General features: G+C 39.1%; 1 protein-coding gene across 3 annotated transcripts in view; it reads right to left on the reverse strand.

The window, feature by feature from the left end:
• The window catches only part of HIBCH (3-hydroxyisobutyryl-CoA hydrolase), a 144,637-nt gene that overhangs the window by 87,211 nt on the left and 30,873 nt on the right, over window positions 1-26,553 (reverse strand). For all 3 annotated transcript variants that reach the window (XM_034954672.3, XM_008950606.5, XM_057301458.2), the window contains 3 exons: window positions 19,179-19,221; window positions 5,228-5,368; window positions 2,945-3,029 (listed from right to left, as the gene is read on the reverse strand). In XM_034954672.3, coding sequence (XP_034810563.2) covers window positions 2,945-3,029; window positions 5,228-5,368; window positions 19,179-19,221 — 269 coding nt within the window. The remainder of the gene's footprint in view (window positions 1-2,944; window positions 3,030-5,227; window positions 5,369-19,178; window positions 19,222-26,553) is intronic.

The following is a 26,553-nucleotide window of genomic DNA, read 5'->3' on the forward strand; positions in this document are numbered from 1 at the left end:
AGGTAAATAATATACTGACATTCTTATTTATTAACATTGATAGAAATGTAAATTCTCAAAGACATTGCTACAGCATACCACTGCCTGGCTTAAAAAACAAATGCTCAGTAAATATCTACTGAATAGTGAACACTATCAAATGGTTTCACTTCTATTGCAATCTTCTATTACCCAGAGTTCACATCTCCTACCATATTCCTCCTCCAGTCAATCTCAAGACTGCTATCAAAGTTTCCTCTTCTATATACTGCAACTCATATGCCTTTGTCTTTAAGTCCTATGAGATTTATCTATTAAAACACAAACTAAACATTTCATAGATATGTTTCCTCTTTTATGGGAAAGTATTACATACAAAATGTTGTCTACCAATTCTTACACTAACTCTAGAATTCTCTTGTTTGTTTTTTGTTTGTTTTGAGACAGAATCTCGCTTTGTTGCCCAGGCTGGAGTACGGTGGCACAATCTTGGCTCACTGCAACCTCCACCTCCCAGGTTGAAGTGATTCTCCTGCCTCAGCCTCCCAAGTAGTTGGGATTACAGGCATGTGCCACCATGCCTGGCTAATTTTTGTATTTTTAGTAGATAGGGATTTCACTATATTGGCCAGGCCGGTCTCGAACTCCCAACCTCAGGTGATCTGCCAGCTCGGGCCTCCTAACTCTAGAATTCTGATATCTCTTCCTTCAAAATGTTCCATATGTCGACTTCTTTCCCTGGTTTTTTGGGGTGTTTGTTTTTGAAACGGAGTCTTGCCCTGTCACCAGGCTGGAGTGCAGTGGCATGATCTCAGCTCACTGCAACCTCCACCTCCCAGGTTCAAGCAATTCTCCTGCCTCAGCCTCCCGAGTAGCTGGGACTATAGGCGCATGCCGCCATGCCCAGCTAATTTTTCTTTTTTGTATTTTAGTAGAGACGGGGTTTCACCACATTGCCCAGGCTGGTCTCGAACTCTTGAGCTCAGGCAATCCTCCCACCTCGGCCTCCCAAAGTGCTGAGATTACAGGCGTTAGCCTCTGCACCCAGTCCTTTTACTGGTTTTTAAAAGAAAGATCTGACACCTACTTTTATCATTCTGAGGTTTCACTTATACCTAAACAAACAAACAAACAAAAAATGACTATCTTTGTTTATCATCTTTTATTCAGCTCTTATCACTGCTTACCAATTCTAAAAGGAAAGGAATGTAAGTTTTATCGCCTTTGGAATGAAGCTCTTTTACCTCAAAAACCTTCTCAAATTTCCTTCAAATCTTTTTCTGATCTAATTTTTATTCTAATCAATTAGTTCCATCTAAATTAAAATTAAATGTCCTTCACAATCATTTTTTGAAAATTTTCTGAGTGTCCACTTATTGTCTTGGACTATAATCTTTCAAGAAATTACATTTCCTGGACTTGAATCCACTGCTTTATATGTGTAAACTACAATAATTCTACAACTTGTAGCTGTTATTTCCAAACATCAATATAAAATTAGGCCTATATGCAGAAATAGCTCAGTCAGAAAAAGCTAATAAACTCAATACATAAAGCTCTGCCCACCTGTAAACTGACGATCACAGGCCAGACGAAAGGCTAATTCAAGGCTGAAAAACAGTATTTTAAAAATATGCATGTTGTTGGGAGGCCGAGGCAGGCGGATCGCCTGAGGTCAGGAGTTCAAGACCAGCCTGGCCAACATGGTGAAACCCTGTCTCTACTAAAAATACAAAAATTAGCAGGGCATGTTGGCAGGCACCTGTAATCTCAGCTACTCGGGAAGCTGAGGCAGGAGAATTGTTTGAACCTGGGAGGTGGAGGTTGCAGCGAGCAGAGATCACGTGACTGCACTCCAGCCTGTGCAACAAGAGCGAAACTCCGTCTCAAAAAAATAAATAAATGAATAAATAAAATAAAATAACGCATGTTGTAGGCAAAACAACAGATTCAAAAACAATTCAGTTAACAGATCAGTTTAAGTAACCAAAGTTTTCATTAAACTGCAATTTTAAAATTCATTAATAAGTATTTGAAATTATGTCCTGAATCCAGCTTTTTTCCTATTCCTAAGGTAATGGTTTACGTAAGTTTGGTGAACAAGCCCAAAGACTGTTGTCTTAATACAACAAACAAACAAACATATAAAATTAAAACACAAAGAAAAAAACCATCCCTGAACCCTACCAAATCCACAAGAAACAAGATACAAAATGTAAAAAGTTTTCAATATACTGTACATATAATATGGACAATTATAGTGATTATAATAAATACATGACACTGATGCTGAGAACAGACATTTCTTCTCTTTTGTCTTTAACATTTAAATGTGTATAGACAGACTGACCTGAACAATTATGAAAAATAAAGAGAGTTTCTCTTTTTATCTCAGCATGTTTAAACACGTAAAATATATTTACAATATATATTTTGTAATATATATTTTGTGTGTGTGTATATATATATATATAGCAACAGGATAAATGCTATAAATAAGTACATAGAAGATGGTTGCTTTGGGATCATGAATAGTGGGAAGCATAGGAAAAGTTATGGAAATACGTGAGAGCATGTCATATTTGAAGAATGGCAAGTCAACATGGCCAGATAGTCAGGTTATAAGACCAACAGAACTGCTTAATATCAGCTCTTCTAAAATATAAAGTGGACCCATATACCCTAACTGGACATTTTGTTTGTGATCATTCAGGGAGAGAGACAACATATTTAAATTTCAAATGGGTATTTGTGTAGTGAGAAAAAAAAATCAGCTATTCTCATTTGCTAATACTAACTGCAGAAAGTAAGTCTTTAAATTTTTCTTTTTCCTAAGAATGTATTAACTTTATAATAAAAAGTTCTAAAAAGTAAAGCAAATTACAAATTACTACAAAAATTTGACAATACTTGATCAGTTCTAGTGGGGGGAAAGAGCATTCAGGTGAAAGGGAAAAGTCTTTACCTCTGATATCACCCCCGGCACAGAAAGCCTTTCCTCCTGCTCCCTTTATAATGATCAGGAAAGTTTCAGGATCTTGTTCCCACTTCTATTCAAATGTAACAGAAGATGGTATAAGCATATTATAAACACAAACTCATTAAAGTTATATGCATATGCACATATATTCAATCATATATTCATATACATATGTGTGTGTGACAGTACATATTCTTCTGTAAGGGATATCCAGAAGAACGAATCTCATCCCATTCCTTATCAAATGAACTTCATATGCTTTTCCCAGATAAAGTAGAGGCTATTTCAAAAATGTTGCTAGATGAGTACACTGTGTGATCCAAATTTCAAGATGGCACCTGAAATCTTTGCCATAACTTTGATACCAAGATGAACAAATAAGGGCATAATAATAATATGTTATATAAACGTATAAATTTGGAGAACAAATCAACCCAAAGACTGCTGATAAATATAGCAATAACCTTTCTACTGTGCTGATACAGGGCTCTCTTACTCTTAATATGTAAGTAACATAGTGAAACCACTTATAATATAAAAAATCCAAGTCCTTTGGGATTGGTAAAGACAGCTAATAAATAAGTAGGATGAAAGAATCAAGAGCCGATGAAAATGTGAAAGTCCAGAACAATGGACGAAATGAAAAATTAGTTACCCACAGACAGAAAACTTAACAGGGGTTCTATCAATCTATACAGGTTGAGTATCCCTTATCTGAAATGCTTGGGACCAAAAGTGTTTCAGACTTTTTTAGATTTTAGAATATTTGCATATACAATATGAGATATCCTGGGGTTTGGGAATTCCTTTATGTTTCATATACACCTTATACACATAGCCTGAAAGTAATTAATTTTTCCCATAGGGACCCTGAATAAACAGTGTGTTGTGCACTTGTATTTTGACTGCGAGCAATCATGAGGCCAGGTGTGGAATTTTCCACTTGTGGCATCATGTTGATGCTTAAAGAGTTTTTGAATTTTATAGCATTTTGAATTAAGGATGTTCAACCTGTACTACAGAATAAATATGTAACGCACAAGGAAGATGTAGCTGGACAGATGTGATTGTCCAAAAGGTTCATGCAATACCGGACTACATTAATTACATTAATAGAGATGTTATTCTAACATGAACATTTCTAATTTCTTCCACTCTGGTCCAACTCTGATTTGCAACATTTGGCTTATTTCTATGTATCACATTTTGGGACATATTATAATGGTATCTCAAACAGAAACATAAGAATGGAAGACAGACTCATCAAAAGAAGAATTAAGGAATTGGTAGCCAGGGGAAAACTAGTATTTGTTAAACATCTACATGGCAGACTGTATTAGGTACTTATATATACTATTCACTTAATCTTTACATATCATCATCCCCATTTCAGAACTGAGGAGATTTGAGGTATGGAGAGATTAACTTTCCCAGCCTACACTGTTAATACATAGAAATCCACGTTTCAAACCAGACAGTCTGACTTTAAGTCCTGTTTTTCTACTATTCCATGCTGCTCACTTAGGAAAGTTTACGGCCTTCTCTGAGAAAAAGCAGGCAGTTTAAAAGCAGCTGTCTGGCCGGGTGCGGTGGCTCACGCCTGTAATCCCAGCACTTTGGGAGGCCGAGGCAGACAGATCACAAAGTCAGGAGATCGAGACCATCCTGGCTAACACGGTGAAACCCCGTCTCTACTAAAAATACAAAAAATTAGCCGGGCGTGGTGGCGGGCGCCTGTAGTCCCAGCTACTCAGGAGGCTGAGGCAGGAGAATGGCGTGAACCCGGGAGGTGGAGCTTGCAGTGAGCCGAGATGGTGCCACTGCACTCCAGCCTGGGCGACAGAGTGAGACTCCTCCGTCTCAAAAAAAAAAAAAAAAAAAAAAAAAAAAAAGCAGCTGTCTTCAAATGAAAAGGCCGTCAGGTGGAAGCAGATTCGATTTGTACACTCATCCTCTCAGAGGCAGAACCAGTATCATTGGTTTAAAGGTCAGAGAAATACAGAGTGACAGAACACAAAAAGAAACTTGCAAACAAATCAGTGCTATATAAAAGTCAGAGTCTGTCTCAGGAGGCAGTGAGCTCCCTATCACCAGGGATGCTCAAGAATAACTGCACAGGGGAAGCACTGAAACCTCAAGAATCAATGGGGCTTACTTAGATGCATATCCCAGAGAATTATGTGATTCTATGGGAGAAAATACCAGAAATGTCCTATTATGATATACTTTGAAAAGAATCCATATAATTGCAATAAGAAAATTACAAACCTTTAGCTGTGGATAAATCTGCCGAATCATATTAAGAGTCAGTGCATTGAGGAACTTTGGTCTGTTTAGTGTTATGACTCCCGCGCAACCTTTTTTTCCCAATAGCACCTCTTCTGCTGCATCTGTGTGCTTGGACATTCTCTGTATAAACAAAGAATAACTTTATGACAAAATTTCTTAAGTTTTTATCACAAGCCAACATCAAAATATACATATCAAATGCAAATCTTGCATATTAATGGTAACTAAAGGAAAGAATAACTAGGTACACCTTATAAGTTTCTGAAGTTATTTAGATTATGTAGACGAACAATTCCAAAGCAAATCATACACACCTCCTAAATTTTTATTTCTGAGCTAACTGAATAAGCTGACTTATTATATAGAGCCCAGTCTAGAATTTCTTGGACTTTGAAATACCCTTAAATATTTTAATTTACTACTGTATATCAAGTTCTATGTTACATACTGAGAAAGCAAAGATGAATAAGAGAGGGCAAATAATTCTGACTATTGTAGCTATGGTCAACTTGAAAACAAAGATGATACTTGAGTTGGGGCTTGATGTATCCCAAGAAAAAGGGGAGGTGAGAATTCCAGGCAAAGGAAACAGCACATGCTAAGCCATAAGCAATGACTATTTGGAAATGTTAAGATGTTAAAACATTAGTGGAACAAAGGCTGGCTGAGGAAACGAGTGGTGAGAGGGTAGGCAGAATAAGTAGTTTGCAGCCAGATTATAATATGACAGACTTAATAATTGTGAAGAAGTTTCCTGTATACTGACTTAAAGCCTTGCACAATATAACTTAATCACCAGGTCTCACTGCTTATGTATTTTGCAGTATTAATAAAACACCTGTAAGGAACACAGTTTTAACTATACTGTGATTTCCCAGGACTCTGCTATACCCAACCATCAGGGCTCATGGCATCACTATTCTTTTTTTAAGTTCTGGGATACATGTGCTGAATGTGCAGGTTTGTTACATAGGTATACATGTGCCATGGCAGTTTGCTGCACCCATCAACCTGTCATCTAGGTTTTAAACCCTGCGTGCATTAGGTATTTGTTCTAAAGTTCTCCCTCCCCTTGCCCCCCACCCCCCAACAGGCCCCAGTGTGTGATGTTCCTTTCCCCGTGTCTGTGTGTTCTCATTGTTCAACTCCCACTTATCAGTGAGAACATATGGTGTTTGGTTTTCTGTCCCTGTGTTAGTTTGCTGAGAATGATAGTTTACAGCTTTATCCATGTCCCTGCAAAGGACAGGAGCTCATTCTTTTTTATGGCTGCATAGTATTCCATGGTGTATATGTGCCACATTTCCTTTATCCAGTCTATTATTGATGGGCACCTGGTTTGGCTCCAAGTCTTTGCTATTGTAAATAGTGCTGCAATAAACATATGTGTACATGTGCCTTTCTAGTAGAATGACTTATAATCCTTTGGGTATATACCCAGAAATGGGATTGTGGGGTCAAACAGTATTTCTGCTTCTAGATCCTTGAGGAATCGCCACAGTGTCTTCCACAATGGTTGAATTTACACTCCCACCAACAGCGTAAAAGCGTTCTCATTTCTCCGCAGCCTCACCAGCATCTGTTGTTGCCTGACTTTTTAATAATCGCCATGCTGACTGCGTGAGATGGTATCTCACTGAGGTTTTGATTTGCATTTCTCCAATGACCAGTAATAATGAGCTTTTTTTCATGTTAGTTGGCCGTATACATGTCGTCTTTTGAGAAGTCTGTTCATATCCTTCTCCCACTTTTTGATGGGTTTTTTTTTTTCTTGTAAATTTAAGTTCCTTGGAGATTCTAGGTATTAGACCTTTGTCAGATGGGTAGATTGCAAAATTTTTCTCCCATTCTGTAGATTGCCTGGTCATGTTCACTCTGATGATAGTTTCTTTTGTGGTGCAGAAGCTCTTTAGTTTGATTAGATCCCATTTGTCAATTTTGGCTTTTGTTGCAATTGCTTTTGGTGTTTTAGTTATGAAGTCTTTGCCCACGCCTATATCCTGAATGGTACTGCCTAAGTTTTCTTCTAGGGTTTTTACTGTTTTGGGTTTTACGTTTAAGTCTTTAATTCATCTTGAGTTAATTTTTGTATAAGATGTAAGGAAGGGGTCCAGTTTCAGTTTTCTGCATATGGCTAGCCGGTTTTCCCAGCACCATTTATTAAATAGGAAATCCTTTCCCCATTGCTTGTTTTTGTCAGGTTTGTTGAAGATGGCACCACCATTCTTAACACATTCCTTTATGTAAAGGCAACACTTAAAACCTCGCATGGGAAAAGTGTGCAATGTAAAATTGAAAATTGAAATTGGAAAATTTTAACTGGAGAATGCCAATTAAAACTAAACAGCACACTTATTAGCAAAAATCTAATAGAACCTAGAAGTACATATTTTGACTGCATTAAGCAACACATTTATATAACGTTTAAGTTCTCCTTTATGAAATCAAGTTGCATATTTAATATTGGAGTTAATTTTTGTTAAAATTATCAGATAAAAATAGAAATAATTTATATTCACTTAAAGTTACAGGAACAATTCTTAAACAACAGAAAAAGTTGTGTCTTTTCAATTTCATTTGAATTTCTCAGTTTCTGTAACGAGAAATTCAAATAAAAACTTTAGCAACAGTAAGATATATTTTGTAATCACATTGACAATGATCAAAGTCTGATACACACACACACACATATCTGATATATTCTTGAGTATAAGTAAACAAACATACTGGGGAAGGATAAACTTACAGAACCTGAAACAGTCTGACACTTTTTTTTCACAGATAGATACATATGGCTTTTATTTTTCTAAATGCTAGGAAACAGTGTTAAGGTTTGTTTTTGTTTTTGTTTTTTTAACTTTTATTTTAGGTTCAGGGTACATGCGCAGGTTTGTTATATAGTTAAATTCATGTCATGGGGGTTGGTTGTACAGACTGTCACATAAACCTAGAACCCAACAGTTATTTTTTTCTGCTCCTCTCCCTCCTCCTATCCTCAACTCTCCAGTAAGCCCCAGTGTCTGTTGTTTTCCTCTTTGTGTCCATGTGTTCACATCATTTAGCTCCCACTTATAAGTGAGAATGTGCAGTATCTGGTTTTCTGTTCCTGCATTAGTTTGCTAAGGATGATGGCCTCCAGATCCCTCCATGTTCCTGCAAAGGACACAGTCTTCTTCTTTTTTATGGCTGTATAGTATTCTATGGTGCATATGTATCACGTTTTCTTTATCCAATCTGCTACTGATGAGCATTTAGGTTGATTCCATGCCTTTGCTATTGTGAAGAGTCCTGCAGTGAACATACGTGTGCATGAGTCTTTATGGTAGTACAATTTATATTCCCTTAGGTATACATCCAGTAATGGAACTGCTGGGTCGAATGACAGTTCTGTTTTTAGCTCTTTAAATCGCGACACCGCTTTCCACAATGGTGGAACTAATTTAAACGCTCATCAACAGTGTATACACATTCCCTTTTCTGCACAACCTCACCAGCTTCTGTTATTTTTTGACTTTTTAACAATAGCCATTCTGACTGGTGTGAGATGGTATCTCATCATGGTTTTGTTTTGCATTTCTCTAATGATCAGTGATACTGAGCTTTTTTTTTTTTAATATGTGGTTGGCCGCATGTCTATCTTCTTCTAAAAAGTGTTTTTTCATGTACTTTGCCCATTTTTTAATGGGGTTGTTTTTTTCTTATAAATTTAAGTTTCTTATAGATGCTGGATATTGGACCTTTGTCAGATGCATAGTTTGCATTTTCTCCCATTCTGTAGGTTGTATGTTTGTTGATAGTTTCTTTTGCTGTCCAGAAGCTCTTTACTTTAGTTAGATCTCATTTGTCAATTTTTGGTTTTGTTGCAATTGTTTTTGGCGTCTTCGTCATGAAATCTTTGCCCGTTCTTATGTCAAGAATGATACTGCCTAGGTTGTCTTCCAGGGTTTTTACAGCTTTGGGTTTTACATTTAAATCTTTAATTCATCTTGAGATAATTTTTGTATATAGTGTAAGCAAGGGGTCCGGTTTCCATTCTCTGCATCTGGCTAGCCAGTTATCCCAGCACCATTTACTGAATAAGGAATCCTTTTGTCATTGCTCCATTAGTCAGGTTTGTCAAAGATCAGACACATGTCTGTCTGAATGGCTGTAAGTTAGTCAAAAGAGAAATCTACACGAATGTTGGAAATGGAAGTGAAGCAGCCACCCCTGCTTACCAGGGGCATAAGTCATAAGAAAGATTAACTTAAAATGTTAATCTTAGTTAACATTTCCCACTCTCTTGCTGAACTGTCCTCCTGGAACCCAACCAGGCTAGGATGACTGGAGCCAGAGGTGCTGGCTCAGGAGGGAAACAGAGGTCACTGCTAAATCCTTTCCCTTTATCTCCCATCAGAACAAAAGGCTTTATCTGCAGGGAGGGGAAGGAAAACCCTCAAGCTTGTAGCCCTAGGGTTCTGATAAAGTCTCATTCCAGTGGGGGAAGGAAATAGAGGCCCACTAAATAAAAGTCTTCATCTCAAAAGAGAAGCACTTCAAGACCATAGCCTAAGGACCTTAGTGTTTGTCAACAACAGCTGAAGAAAAGGAAGTGGGGACAAAAGAAAAGGAAAATTTAAAAAGGCAGTCAATCTCAATCCCCAGAGGAGGGAGAGGGAGTTGGGGGAAGGAGTAGTGCCTGACTACAAAGGAGAAGCATGGAAAATTTTAGGGGAATGGAACTCCTCTGCATGTATTGGGGTGGTGGGTACATGATTTATAAATTTGTCAAAACTCACAGAAATGTACATCACAAACACAACTGTCTTAGTCCATTCCTGCTGCTACAGCAAAATGCCTTAAACTGGGTAATTTATAAAGAACAGAAATTTATTTCTAACAGTTACAGAGGCTAGGAAGTTCAAGATCAAGATCAAGGCAAGTTCAAGTTCAAGATTCAGTGCCTGGTGAGACCCCATTTTGCATGAGTTCTGTGTGTCCACACATGGCACAAGGAAGGAAAAGGGCAAAGAGGACTAGTTGACTCCCTTCAACCTCTTTTATAAGAGTACTAATCCCATGACAGTGGGGTGCTCACGACTTACCACTTCCCAAAAAGCCCCACCTCTTAATACCATCACATTTGGTATTAGGCTCCAACATACGAATTTTGGAGGGACACGTACATTCAAACCATAGCATGAGCTATCTTTTAAAAAGGAAAAAAATTACCTAGGATATCAGGGAATTCCAATATGGAATGCAGACTATGACAAATGAACTGTCAACTGAAGAATCAGAAGATTCATAAATTTGGAAAAGAGCTTTACTTCTCCTAAAGGGCTGCAGCCTGCAGGCTGACCATCCCACAGGCTGGGAAACACAGCCTCTGGCAGAAGCCAAGAGCAAGCACTCCTAGTGAGGGAAACAGGAATTTATGCTGAACTGGCTGGCTACATAAACATATTCAACAGGTTACAGGAGGGGCTATGAATATTCACGAACAGGAGGCACATGCATGTATAGTAAGCTAACATGTATGCACATGCATGCCATGTTAACTCTGGGGTGGAGACTTAACAAGTAAATGTATCACAATTAGGCCCTATACATCAAAAGATGAAGCAGAGGAAATGGAGGCCCACTGTGTGCAGCCTCCCTACATAGACTGGCCAGAACCACTCCATCATCAGTGGTCTTTTATTAGGAAGGAATGCTGGTCAGTTGCTGTGTCAAAACTGCAAAAAGAAGGAACAATAGTCAGGTAGTTGCTTGAAATCAGCAGGGGAAAATTTCAGCTGGCTTCTGTTTAACTCTTAGGGAAGAAAGCCTAATGGTGGCTAACAAGGGAGGAGGTATTACAAGGTGTGTCCAAGCTCCCATTCCATCTTGGCCAGGAACTCATTTTTAAGCTTTCTCTGGGGTCCCCTTGGCTGAGAGGGGAGTCTAGTCGTTGCGGGGAACAGGATTTTTTCCTTCTCAGAACCTAACTGAATTACACATTATGACATAACCTCAGTGAAGTGACTGTGGTGATAAGGAAGCTAACTAACTTTGGAAATCAGTGAAATGACTGAAAACTGTATGGATGATAAAGGAACTGTACATCAACAGTGTACTCTACCAACATGGCTTTTCATGGTAGCGGGGAGCAGGTAACAATTCTGCAACTGCTTTGCATATATACTAGGTTTAAATTAGTAAGTAACGGAGCCTGGCTCTCACTGTCAGGAGTAGAGTTACAGATAGAACAAGAAGGGAAAGACAGAATGAACCCTGACCTATGGTACTGGATTAAAGACAAAGACATCACTATGAACTCATGTTAGTTTAATACACATATACAGAAAAAGTACAGAAACAATTAGAGATATGCATGAATACATGGGTAAGTACATAGTGTATATGTATTCTATTACAGATACATACATTACCCTAGCTCTATCCTCTGAGAGAAAGCCATGACACTCAGCAGCAAAGAGCACTCCCAGAGTCTAGATCTTGATTTCCAAATGCAATTCTCCAATAAAGGCAACCAGAGCTCCTTAGAGAAAAGGCTGATTACAGCACTAAGATAGGGAAAACACGAAATCAGTCCAGAGCACACCTTCTAGCACCAGAAAGGAAATGTTCAAAAAAAAAAAAAATTAAAAGGATGGGGTCATATGAAAGAAATACAAAAGCCAAAATGAAGGAATTCCTAATGGCCAGAACTGGAACAATGAAGCAATCAATAATTTGATATTAGATGATAGCCCAAAGAATAAATATCCATGAGTCCACACAGAAAAAATAAATGGAGGAGAAAAGATAATCTTCCTTGCAGAATTCTAAATGACATATGTAGTTATCTCCCTTCCAAGAGACAGAGCTTTGTCCCCTCACCTTTTGAGTTTGGGCTGGACTTACTGACTTGCTTTCAATAAGCAGAGCACGAAAGGGAAAAATAGTAACTTTATAGTGGAAAACAATAAATGGCACTTACACAAAAGGATAAAAGTTAGCATTACCAATGATGTCATGTAGATACCATGTACTCCCTGATGCATTTGTCAAAACCCACAAATACTCCCTGATATGATGAGATTAGAAGGGCACTTTTCCTCTGTCATATTCTTGCCAAAAACCTTAACTCTAGCCTAATTATGAAAAAAACAACAGACAAGCCCAGATGAGATGGTATTCTACAGGCTACCTGACCACTACTCCTTAAAATTGTCAAGGGCATGAAAAATATGGAAAGATAAGTTGAGAAACTATCACAGACTAGAGGAAACTAAAAAGCATGACAAGTGAATGCAGTGTCATTGATTTCTGGAACAGAATATTAATGAAAAAAAACTGGTGAAATCCAAATAAAGTCTGGAGTTAACAGTAATATACAAATTGTCTTAGTTAAGTTTCTGTTGCTCACACCAGAATACCTGAAACTGTGTAATTTGTTAAAAAAAAAAAAAAAAAAAGGAATTTATTCTTTTCCTTAGTTATGGAGGCTGATGTCCAAAGTCAAAAGGATACATCTAGTGAGGGCCTTCTTACTGGTGGGGACTCTGCAGAGACCCAAGGAGGTACAGGGCATCATATGTCAAGGAAGCTAAGCATGCTAGCTCAGATCTCTCTTACTTGTCTTATAAAGCCACCAGTCTCACTCCCATAACCCCATTAATCAATTAATGGATTAATCCTTCGTGAGGACAGAGGCCTCGTGACCCAATCACCTCCCAAAGGCCTTACCTTTCAATACATCCACACTGGGGATTAAATTTCAAAATGAGTTTTGGAGCGGGCAAATATTCAAACCACGAAACCAATATTCTCAGTTTTGATAAGTGTACCATAGTAAGAATAGTAGGCAGTTTGCTAGGGCTGCCATAACAAAGTACCACAAATTAAACGGCTTAAACAACACAAACTTATTTTTTTTGTAAAACCAGCAGTTTTATTTTAACCAACATTTGTTTTGATTTCCAAGTTTTATGATCTCTTCTACCTCCAAAAGAAACTGAAGCAACTTATAGGTTAAAACAAAGTATAAAGAACTAAAGCATTTAGAGATAAAATAGGACAAATAATGTATCCCTGTGCTGGAATTTATAAGACACAGTATGCTTTAGTAAAAAAAAGTGTTAGAATTGAAGCACAAAAAAATCCTGGGTTCTAGCCTTAAGTCTCTCTAACTGTGTGGTCTTGTGTAATCTTTATTCCATTGGCAAAACAAAGTCTCTAAAACTTTTTCAATGTAATTTTTTAATATATTTAAAAAATAATATGCTAGCATTAGTATGTGAGGCAAAATGCGGTGGTTGAGGTTGTAGAGGAACCAGTTGAGAGATTAAAGAGTGATTAGGTACAGAGGATTAACAGTAGGAATAGAAAGAAAAGGAGGGGGGAATCCTTTTAAGGAAACGTTTGACAGAACTTGGAAGTTGATTGGAAATGAGAATGAGCAAGATGAGTCCGAGATGACTTTGAGTCTGAACAACACAAACTTATTGTCTCACAGTTCTGAAGGCTGCAAGTCTAAAATCAAGGGGTCAGCAGGGCAATGCTCCTGCTGAAGGTGCTAGGGAAGGAACTATCCTAGGCTTCTTTTCTGGCTTCGGATAGTTCTCTGGCTTGTGGCAGCATAACTCCAATCTTCATGTGACATTATCCTGTGTACATGACTATCTGCAAATTTCCCTTTTATAAGCATACCAGTCATATTGGATTGAGGCCCACCCTACTCAATTATGACCTTAATTACATATACAACAACCCTGTTTCCAGATAAGGTCACATTCTGAGGTACTGGGGACTAGGACTCCAACATATGAATTTTGGGGTACACAATTCAATCCATAATAGCAATGTAGGATCACATTAGGGGAAACGGAAACTGGGTGAGAGGTACGTAAGAACTCTGTACTATCTTTTTAACTTTTCAATAGATCTAAAACTGTAAAATAATAAAAAAATTATCTTAAAAACTTATTTCTATAAAGTCAGGTAATAAAATATAACATTTTCTTAATAAGCAGAATAAAGAGATTTCCCACAGCCAGCTGAACCCATAATCTCAGTAAGATTTTTTGTTTTTAATTAAGGGGGCAACCACAGGTAAAATGGTGAAAACCAAAGTTGCCCTGGTTTGCAACACTACTGATTTAGTGTCTATCTTTCTCAGGCACTTTTCCATAAACTATTAGCAAAAATGGAATGCCATACCTTATTCTGCACCTCCCACTGTTAATTCAGCAACTTGCCATGGTCATCTTCCCATGTCACTACTACAGATAAAGCTGTCTTATTTTTTTTTCTATGTTTCTATGGTAAAACAAAACACACACACAGACAACCACCGAACGTATAATATAGAATTTAGTCAATTACTATAATGCAAAACTCTTGTAACCACTACCTAGGTCAAGAAATGGAATTTAGCCGCTGAGGGATGCAATCTGGCATAAGCGCTGGAAATTTCTCTGTACCTTACTGCTGGGTGTGCTATGAATAGGTATGCCATGAACCCAAGGGCCTGACCACTCCTTGCCTGGGTCATTTTCAAGGTAGCCACCATGAAGAAAAAGGTCTTTTGCTGTAGACTCCATGAAGAAGAAGGTTTTTGCTGTGAGCCACCATGAAGAAGAAGGTAATGTCTTCCTCTGGGACAGACAGCAGACTTATTTACAGCTTACTAAAACCAGCAGTTTTCCCAAATTGCATGACAGTTGTACTGTCATGCAATATACTGCATATGCAGGCACTCATATGGGTCCTCTGTATCACTCCCCTGAGGCTTAAGCAAGAGAAACCTTGCTCAGTGTTGCTCGCTGTGCCACTCATAAAAAATTCTATTTTTTCTAATCCAAGAGTGTCACGTCTTCTGCTAGCATCCATGAAATATTAAGAAGCTAACTATTAGCTTGTATAGTACTACAGACTGAATGCTTGCGTCCTTCCAAAATTTGTATGTTGAAATCCTAACCTCCAAGGTGATGGCATAAGAGTGGGACCTTTGAGAGGTAATTAGGTCATGTCAGCCCTCATGAATGAGATTAATGCCCTTATAAAAGAAACCCTGGAGAGCTTCTTCACCCCTTCTACCACAAGAGGACAGACAGATAAGATGGCCAACAAGGCTGTCTATGAACCAGGAAGGTGGCCGTCACCAGACACCAAATCCGCTGGCCCCTTGATCTTGAACTCCCCAGCCTCCAGAACCATGAGAAATAAATTTTGTTTTTTATAAGCTACCCAATTTACGGTTTTGTTACAGCAGCTCAAAGGGACTAAAACACTATCATCTACTATATTCTTGGGAACTAGGAATCTAGATGTGGAGGAAAAGAGATTCAGATATAGGATTAAAAGGACTATTAATAATTCTAGGACACCATCTGGACATCATAATAAGAACATGTGTGCTGTCATGAAAATGATATACACAGTATCATTTCATGCACTCCAAACACTATACCCTCAATACTGAATACTACCTTCTAAAAGGACAAAAAGAAAACGAAAATAGAAGTTTTCTCCATATCCAGGTCAAAATTAAATGAGCTTTTGCATATTAAATTAAAATGCTGTTTAAGAATTTAAAATAGACCAGCATGGTGGCTCACACCTATCATTCTAGCACATTGAGGGGCCAAGGCAGGAAGATCATTTGTGCCCAGGAGTTCAAGGCCAGTCTGGGCAACACAGAAACCTCATCTCTACAAAAAATTTAAAAATTAGCTGGGGTTGGTGGTCCACACCTGCAGTCCTAGCTACTCGGGAGGCTAAGGCAGGAGGATCACCTGAGCCTAGGAGTTCGAGGCTACAGTAAGCTAATGTCACTACACTCCAGCCTGGGCAACACAGCAAGACCTTGTCTCAAACAATAACAAACAAAAAAAGAGTTTAAAATAGATTATGGAGAAAGAAGAAAAAAAAATATTTCCCTGAATATTTTCGTAGTAAGAATATGTCCAAATTAGTCTACAGATACAAACGAGGCCTCACTGACAGGTTCCACTGGCTTTCATTAGCTTGACAAACCTTATATGCAGAAATGCAGAATTTTGTCCTCCCTTCTGGGTTCTATTCCCTACCTTCTATCTTGGAAGGGTCACCGTGAATGTCACACTATAAACACAAAATAATCCTGTCCACTTCTCATAACTCTGCCTGCAATACTGCCATCAATGGCATACTTCCATCACTCCACCATGAAATAAAAAGGATCTCTCCCTCTCCTTCTCTTTCTCTCTCTCTGTCTCAGAAAGGCCACAGAAGAATTGCTTGGGATACATCTTCTCTACCCCTGAGGCACTCATAAAAGCAAACACTGAGATTCAGAATTATTCAACCCCCAGGCCCTGAGAGTCTTTATCTTCCTTCCAGGTGTCTTCTGCCCCATGTCACCATAGTCCCCATATGATGTGGATTCTGTCCTGTCTTCCCATTCCACCTTTGTACTTATGTCTGAGTCACTGACACTGCTCCTAGTTTTTTTTCTAGGAAACTCCTCAACCTCCATGTATAACAGCTGAATAAAATAAGTAAGGGTAGTGCTATGGTTCGAGTATTTGCCCCCTCCCAAACTCCTGTTGAAATTTAATCCACACTGTGGCAATACTAAGAGGTGAGTGCTTTAAGAGGTGATTGGGCATGACAGTTCTGCTCACATGAACGGATTAACCCATTCATAAATTAATGGATTAATGAGTTAATGAACCAATGGGTTATTATGGGAGTAAGACTGTAGGTTTATAAGAGGAAGAGGCAGACCTGAGCTAGCACACTTTGCCCCCTTGCCACATGATGTCCTATACTGCCTTAGGACTCTACAGAGAGGTCCCACCTGCAAAATGGCCCACACCAGATGCAGCACCTTGACCTTGGACTTCTCAACCTCCCTAACTATAAGAAATAAATTCCTTTTCTTTACAAATTCCTCAGTTTTAGGTATTCTGTTATAAGCAACAGAAAATGGACTAACACAGTTAGGAAGGGATATGCCAGGCTTCGTATCCCCATCTCCACTTAGGCTTAACAGAGGCACAGTTGCAATAGTTACGTAGTGCCCACTCTGTCAGAGGCTATAGAGCGTACAAAGTAAATCTATGAAAACAGATAGCCAGGATTCAAATCACACCTCATAATTACTAGCTGTGTGACATTTGGGCATGTTACTTAGCCTCCCTGTCCCTCAATTTCTGCCCTGTTATATAGCGATAAGGCTACAATCCCTTAATTCCTAAAATTTTCTAGATTTTGGAAAATAGTACATACTAAATACTTCATAAAACACCCCAAGAGGAGTCTAGGTCCTTGTAATACTTGATTACATAGTAATAAAGGGTTTTTATATTTATGCACCAAACCATAAGTGTTTACGCTAGTTAGGATAAAAACTAAAAGAGCTTCAAGTACATCCAGGTCAGATTTTGCCAATGTATTTACCACAAACTAACAAAAAACTTTTGGTTTTGAGGTTTTAGAATTGCAAATAAGAGATCTGTAGTATGTACCCCAGAGGACTATCGTGAAAATTAACTGAGCTAACCCATGAAAAGTACTTACAATACCACCTAGAATACCGTGATATCAGATGACTTGTTATTTTTATGTGCAATTTACTTGTCAGCCTCTATAAGAGATATAAAAGTGAATAAAATTTATTTCTTCCTTATAATCTGATAAACTTTGGATATTTAACTTTGCAAGGTACCATTACAGTAATAGCTAACATGTATAAAATGACTGTCATATGCCATGCACTATGCTAGATTTTTTGTTTTTTTTAAGACAGAGTCTCGCTCTGTCACCCAGGCTGGAGTGCAGTGGCGCATCTTGGCTCACTGCAAGCTCTGCCTCCCGGGTTCACGCCATTCTCCTGCCTCAGCCTCCTGAGTAGCTGGGACTGCAGGTGCCCGCCACCATGTCCGGCTAATTTTTGTATTTTTTTTTAGCAGAGATGGGGTTTCACAGTCTTAGCCAGGATGGTCTCGATCTCCTGACCTCATGATCCACCCACCTCGGCCTCCCAAAGACTATGCTAGGTTTTTTAATGCATTATTGTGATGGTTAATATTGACTGTCAACCTGATTGGATTGAAGGATGAAAAGTATTTTTCCTGGGTATGTCTGTGCAGGTATTGCCAAAGGAGATTAACATTCAAGTCAGTGGACTGGGAGAGGCAGACCCACCCTCAGTCTGAGTGGGCACCATCTAATCAGCTTCCAGAGTGGCTAGGATAAAAGCAGGCAGAAGTTGGAAGGACTTGACTTGCTGAGTCTTCCAGCCTTCATCTTTCTCCGGCACTGGATGCTTCCTGCCTTCAAACATCAGCTTCCAAGTTCTTCAGCTTTTGGACTCTTGGACTTATACCAGTGGTTTGCCAGAGGCTCTTGGGCCTTTGGCCACAGACTGGAGGCTGCACTGTCAGCTTCCCAACTTGTGAGGTTTTGGGACTCAGACTGATCCATCACTGGCTTCCTTGCTCCTCAATTTGCAGACGGCCTATCATGGGACTTTATCTTGTGATCATGTGAGTCAATTCTCCTTAATAAACTCCCTTTCATATATACATATGTCCTATAAGTTCTGTCATTCTAGAGAACACTGATTAATACAATTATCTTATTTATCATTTATAAGCACTCTAAGGTAGATATTATTATTATTCTCACTTTATACATATCAAAAGGGAAGCTGTAAGAGACCAAGTAATCCACCCAAGATTAAGTAGTGAACCCATTATTTAAACTCAGGCATTCTGACTTGTAAGAACCATGGTTTTAACCATAATCTTATGCCACCTCCTACAAGGTACGTGTGCCATGTCTTGACACTCAGTTGAGAACCATGATGTACCTAAGGTCAAGGAAATCTGCCATACCAGTATTTCTCTACTTCTCTAACAATGACATTTTAAGTTACACATACAAATAATGCCAGCAAAACAAACACAAAACTTACCAAATGGTGCAGTATGGTATTAGTCCTTTTGAATGCATTAAACCTGAAACAAATGTGGAAAACAATGAGAACAGTAATGTGGGTAGTCATGTCTCAGTTGACAAATAGTATATCACCTTTTGTTTCAGCCTCTTCTAAAAGGTATTACCAGAACAAAAAGTTTTAAAAGGTTTAGCTCTCATTCACTGCTGGTAGGAACATTAAATGGTACAGCCACTTTGCACATGAATTTTATGGTAACTTTATGCATAACTGCCAAAATGTGGATGTAACCAAGATGTTCTTCAATGGTTGGAAGACAAACCAATTTCAATACAACCATATAAAATATTATTCAGCCATGAAAAAAAGAATTATGCCACAAAAAAAATTGGACGAAACTTAAATGCATACATACTACTAAGCAAAAGAAGCCAGTCTGAAAAGGCTACATACTCTCATTTCAACTGTATGATATTCTGAAAAGGGCAAAATTATGAAATCAGTAGAAAGATCAATGGTTGCCAGGGGTTTGGGGGACGGAGGGAGGGATGAACAGTTGAAACACAGGAGATGTTTAGGGCAGTGAAACTAATCTGTATGATACTGTAATGGTTGATACATGTCCTTATTATTTGTCAAACTTTTCTGCTCAAATTTGCAGGTCATTTTTTCCATCAACTTATAACTACTCTAAAAAATAAAGTCATTAATCTTAAGAAAAAAGGTTTGTTAAAGATGCAATACAAACAGCATTCTCAGACACTAGAGAGAGGTATAAATTGGTACTGCCTTTCCGGTAAACAGTCTGGAAATACAAATCCACAGCCTTTAAAATGATCACACCCTTCAATCCACTAATTCCGCAAGCATTTGCACTAGGGAAATCTCAGAAATATGACCAAAGTCTGATTGATAAATATGTTCACATTATTTACAGGATGGAAAAACTGAAAACAAAGTAAATGTCTAAGAGTAGAGCATTATTTTAAAGACTGTGTCTATTAATACACCCATTACACAACCACTAAAAATACTAACATGGAAAAGTAGTGACAAATAATCACAAAAGGAGAGCAGGCTACAAAACAATAAACACAACACACTTCTATTTTTTGCTGTCTTAAAAGTGCTTGTTGGGCTAGGAATACAAAGCCTGAGACACAGCTTGACCAAAGTGACCACTAATAATGGACATGAGAATGGTGAGGGTGGGGGCACCTGGGAAGGGGCATGAACAAACACGGAATGTTGGAAATTGTCTCTATCCCAATGCTGATTACAGGACTGCAGGTATAAGTTCACTAAGCTATAAACTTCAGGACGGTGTACTCAAGTGTCTTATGTAAATTATAATAAGAAAGTAAAAGACAACACCGGGAACGGCAGTGATTGAGAGAGGCATGAGGAGGGCCTCTGGAATGCTTGTTTCTCCATCCAGGTGCTGGTGATTTAGGTATGTTTCATTTGTGAAAATTCATCAAGTTGTATCATTATGCTTTGGGCTTTTTAAAAAATTTCCTGAAAGACATAGCTCTTGCCCTCGAGAAACCCACAACGTAATGACAGATGTGCAAATAAAAACACTATAGTTAGAATATACTAAGATGCATGCTTTTTGTTTAAGAAGCTAAATTTAAGATCTATGGAAAGAGGTCAAAGCTAGAATCAGTAGCTGCAGTAGCCTGATAAGGGCTGTGCACATGTGCAGATACATATACCAACTAATGGAACTGATAAACTGACAATCTGTTAATTTTTCAAGAATACTCTGAGATTATATGAAGACCAACAGCCTGAGGTTTCACAAAAGGCAATATCACCAGTTACCACTTGTAACAACTTGGATGACTGAATTTATAAAAATATTTGTAATCCAACTTGCCTTTCAGAATTTATATGTCTTTTTAATATTACATTCAAATTGAATAATACTATACAAAAGAGAGAAACGACCTATTTGTTTAAGTCAGTCATAATTCACATTCCTGAACTCGCATTTTTTGAATTTGTCTCACAAGTAAAATGTAGCCCAGTAATTCCAAGACTGGTCTGTACATTAGAATCACGTGGAGACTCGGCTGGGCATGGTGACTCATGCCTGTAATCCCAGCACTTTGGGAGGCCAAGGCAGGCGGATCACCTCAGGTCAGGAGTTTCAGACCAGCCTGGACAACAAGGCGAAACCCCGTTTCCACTAAAAGTACAAAAATTAGCCAGGCATGGTGGCGGGCGCCTGTAATCCCAGCTACTCAGGAGGCTGAGGCAGGAGAATAGCTTAAACCTGGGAGGCAGAGTGTAGAAAGTAAAAAGTTTCCTCTTCAAAGTTTTTCTTCCTGTTAAAGAATAAATCATAACTGTTAGAAATAATTTCTTTTAAAGACTAACTTTCTTCATGCCTCCTTGCTTTGTGCTAGTAACTCTTTGTTAAGCCCTATCCTACGTAACTATTGGACATGCTCATGGGCATGTTCCAGCTCACAGCCTATTCCCCTTCCTTATTTAAAAATGTTATTGCTTCCTTAAACCTTTCGTAAGCAACTTCTTTGTTCTTCCCTGCACTTACCTATTTAGGCTATTAGCATATTGGGTATCAGTTTAAGAGTGTGAGGTCCCACTCCAGCCAATGGATGCAGGACACAGCATTAAGGACAACCCAAATGCGTAAGGGATAAATATGTCTGCTTTTCCTTTGTCAAGTGTGCTCTCGCCATTGTTCCATCTGCGATTGGGGACCCTTTCTGCAGAAAGTAAAAATGGCCTTGCTGATAAATCTTTTGCCTCCGTGCTGACTTTTCTTCACAGCACCAGTTATCTAACAATTTTGGTATTTCTAACACAGAGGTTGCAGTGAGCCGAGATTGTGCCACTGCACTCCAGCCTGGGTGACAAGAGACTCTGTCTCACAAAAAAAAAAAAAAAAAAAAATCACCTGGAGACTGCTAAAAATTCCAAAGCCCAGGTCACACCCAAGACCAATTAAATCAAACTCTGGAGGTGGGGCACAGGCACAGATACTTTGTTTGAAGCTCCCCTAAATGATTTCAAAGAACGAAGCTGTCATTAAAAATCAACACTAACACTTTATAATTATGAAACTGAAGTGACAGAACATATCTTATTTAGGGATACTTTCTAAATAAGGTTTTCATAATTACTTTTAAAGTGTGAACTACACTACCCTAAAACACCACGTCTAAAATGTTTTCAACTTGACTCAATTTTATCTTTCTGGAGATTTTAAGCATAAAAATCCAGAATGACTTTGGATTCCTTAATGAGGCCAGTACCCAAATGTAGGTTCAAGGTTCAAGAGGATGTTGCCAGATTTGCAACTATTATGTAACAGCCTAAGTACTAACTGCAGTGTTTTAACAAGTAAACAAAGAGAACTCAGGACTAACTCCAAGTCCCAGTTTTATATATAAGACAGAATTTTATTTAACTCAAAGAAAGTTAATGTAAACCTATCAAACAAAGCCACTGTACACAATATTTATAGGTCACAAAAATCTGTGGACCAGTTACTACAAAAAAATATATATATACACATATATATATGTATATATATATACACACACAACCAAATTCCTTGTCAAATACTATATAATCACATTGCTTCCATTTGGTTGGTTGGTTGGTTTTGAGACGGAGTCTTGCTGTGTCACCCAGGCTGCAGCGCAGTGGCACGATCTCGGCTCACTGCAACCTCTGCCTCCCAGGTTCCAGCAATTCTCCTGCCTCAGCCTCCCGAGTAGCTGGGATTGCAGGCATGCGTCACCACACCCGGCTTATTTTTGTATTTTTAGTAGAGACGAGGTTTCTCCATGTTGGCCAGGCTAGTCTTGAACTCCCAACCTCAGGTGATCCGCCCACCTGGGCCTCCCAAAGTGCTGGGATGACAGGTGTGAGCCACCACACCCAGCCCATTCGTTCTAATTCAAATTCAGCTGTCACTTAAAATTTGATATTAGCTTTTATACCTCAAAATGTAATTGAGAATTCAGTGTCCCCAGGTAATTCTGAATTTATGATCTTTCTTTTCTATTGGTTCCAAAACTGCCATCTGGTGGAGAGGAAGAGGGCATGCACATCTCCGCTTCTTTTTTTTTTTTGAGCCTGAGTCTCTCTCTGTCGCCCAGGCTGGAGTGCAGTGGTGCAATCTCGGCTCACTGCAGGCTCTGCCTTCCGGGTTCACGCCATTCTCCTGCCTCAGCCTCCTGAGTAGCTGGGACTACAGGTGCCTGCCACCATGCCCGGCTAATTTTTTGTATTTTTAGTAGAAACGGGGTTTCACCATGTTAGCCAGCATGGTCATGATCTCCTGACTTCTTTCTTGATCCGCCCGCCTCAGCCTCCCAAAGTGCTGAAATTACAGGCATGAGCCACTGTGCCCGGCCTGCTACTTCTAATTTCTTAATTAACTTTATCAGGCTTATTTCCTTCAACTGATGTCAACTTGGCTTTTTAGAACAGTTATTCTCAAAGTATGGTTCTTGGACAAGTACCATCAACATCCCCTGGAAACTGACTAGAAACTGAAATTCTCTGCCCCACCCCAGACCTACTGAACAAGAAACTGTGGGGCCCAGAAATCTGTGTTTAACAAACCCTCCAGGTGGTTACGATGCGTGAAGTTTAAATAAACAACTGTCTTAGATGAGAACTTTATCACTCAGGAACTTTTTGCAATTATCCAATAAAACAAACATGGCCTCACGAAATTAAACAACTACACGCAACTGCTTAAGCAGGAAGAAGACATCACAAAGTAGTGCTTAGTGAAAATTATTATCCCAGAAGTAGGCAAGGTGTGAACAGAGCAGAAAATCAAGTCCAGGAGGCCAATAATTTAGGCATGGGGTGATGAAGAACAGCAGATGTGGAAACAGAAGGGAGTGATATTATTAAGAGTTTTTATAAAGTAAAAACTCAATGGAAAAGAATGTCAAAAATGACTTTAAGATTTCAAGCCAGGACAACCAGGAGAATATAGAAAAGACAGGGAAAGAAGCTAGCTGGTTTGCAGGACGAAATACAAATTCAATTTTGAATTTGAATTTGTACTGACATAAGCAGAAATAGTCAACAGAAGAAAGAGACTAGAGGTTGAAAGAAAAGTTAGAACTAAAGGTATATCTTATGCCACATGCATGTACAATCACTGAGACACTGGAATCTCTCAGCTTTCCGTAAGGAATAAATGAGAAGGCTGCAGTTGAAAACTAATTGCCAGAAGGATGCCAACTGTAACTGTGGTATTGGTCAGCAGCATTTTATTTCTGTATTCTATTTATTTATTTATTTTTAGAGACAGGGTCTCATTCTGTCACCCAGGCTGGAGTGCAGTGGTATGATACATGGGCTCAAATGCAGCCTCAATCTCCTGGACTCAAGCCTCCTGAACAGCTAAGACTACAGGCGCACACCACCACACCTGGCTGATTTTTAAATTTTTTTGTAGAGAGACAGTCTATGTTGCCCAGGCTGGTCTCAAATTCATGGGCTGTGATCCTCCAGCCTCAGCCGCCCAAAGTGCTGGCATTACAGACTTGAGTCACCATGCCCAGCCGAGCAGTTTTAAAACTACTAACATTATCTGGATGGAATGGTAGAGATTAAAAAGAAGAAAAACAGAAAAAAACTACTAACATTTAAAAATCAAGACATTTCACCTAAAACTGCACTTTTTCCAGGTTTTCCAGAAAAATCAGTAATAATGGAAACCCTGGGTCTATATTCTATAAGGGCAACAATGGCTGGGGCTGAGAAGCTGCCTTCTCTCTAGAGCACTCTCTCCAGTTCACCAGTCCCCCATGGGGCCATCTAGCCAGCATCTTTCAATGCTTCCTTCTCAGCCTCTGCATTCAGGCTCATGATTCCTAACACAGAAAACAACCTAACAGAGCAACAAAGATTGAGCCTTTGATCAACTAAGAAACAACTAACTAGAAGTAAAAGAGAAGACAGGCAAAGAGCAAGAACCAAAACAATACAGTTCAGCAGAGGATGGAGGAGATGGAAAAGGCAATGAGGCCTATTAACAACCTAAAAGTACCCTCTTCCTGTTATTTCTATTTTTAGAGACTAGGTTTTTCCATGTTGCCCAGGCTGGAGGGCAGTGGCACAATCATAGTTCACTGTAAACTTGAACTCTGTGGCTCAAGTGATCCTCCCACCTCAGCCTCCCAAGCTGGAAGGATAGGCGTATGCCACCATACCCAGCTAGTTTTTTTATTTCTTATTTTTTGTAGAAACGGGGTCTTGCTATATTGCCCAGGATTGTCTTGAACTCCCATGTTGGTCTCTCAAAGTGCTAGGATTACAGGCATGAACCACCACACCCAGCGAAGAGCAACCTCTCTGATGAGGCTTCCTGACTCCCTCTCCCTATCTAAATCTGGCTCTCATAACTGTACTTGTCCCTTAAGACACTTACCAGAATTGGTAATCAAAAATTACTTTTGTCTAATTATGTGTTTCCTATCTGCTCTCCTTTCAGACTCCAAGGGCCCTACATAAGGAACAGTAGGAACACCAAGTAGTCCAGAGTGGCTACAGGATAATAGAAATGCCTAGAACTGTGCTTCCCAGCAAGTAGAACAGAACAGTAGGTAATTGTTCATCCATGAATATACTGGGGCCAAATCTGTGAAATCCAGACTGGTAAAACTGTATTTAATTGCATAAGCAGAAGGGCACCTCTGTGAGCTTCTGAGAAGAATGGCAGGCACTGAAGTAAAACCTTAGCGAGATTAACCTGGCAATCTTGTACAGAAACAATTCACACTGGGAAGAGGAAAAAGTGATTAACTTTGAGACTACTGTTGAAATCTGAATCCACAGGAAGAGGTTAAGGTTTGGGAGTGTGGGAGAACTTAGGTAAGTTTGAGAATCTAGAAGAATGATAGTGCCAAGAGAGACAAAGAGTAAGGGTTATACTTACGTGCAAATTTATTTTTCTTTTCCTTTTTTTTTTTTTTTTTTTTTTGAGACAGAGTCTCACCCTGTCGCCCAGGCTGTAGTGCAGTGGTGCGATCTCGGCTCACTGCAACCTCCGCCTCCCAGGTTCCAGCAATTATCCTGCCTCAGCCTCCCAAGCAGCTGGGATTACAGGGCCCTGCCACAACACCCGGCTAATTTTTTTGTATTTTTAGTAGAGACGGGGTTTCACTATGTTGGCCAGCCTGGTCTTGAACTCCTGACCTCAGATGATATGCCCGCCTCGGCCTCCCAAAGTGCTGGGATTACAGGTGTGAGCCCCCGTGCCTAGCCCTTAAGTGCAAATTTATATATGAGGTGCAACTGAGGCATTCAGAGGGTTGTGACCAGCATTAGAGCTCAGGGCAAGTCAGGTTAGACAAAAATTTGAGTTACCCTAAGAGAGATGATTTGG

Source organism: Pan paniscus, chromosome 13 (assembly GCF_029289425.2).
Source record: "Pan paniscus chromosome 13, NHGRI_mPanPan1-v2.0_pri, whole genome shotgun sequence".
Taxonomy (NCBI): Eukaryota; Metazoa; Chordata; class Mammalia; order Primates; family Hominidae; genus Pan; species Pan paniscus.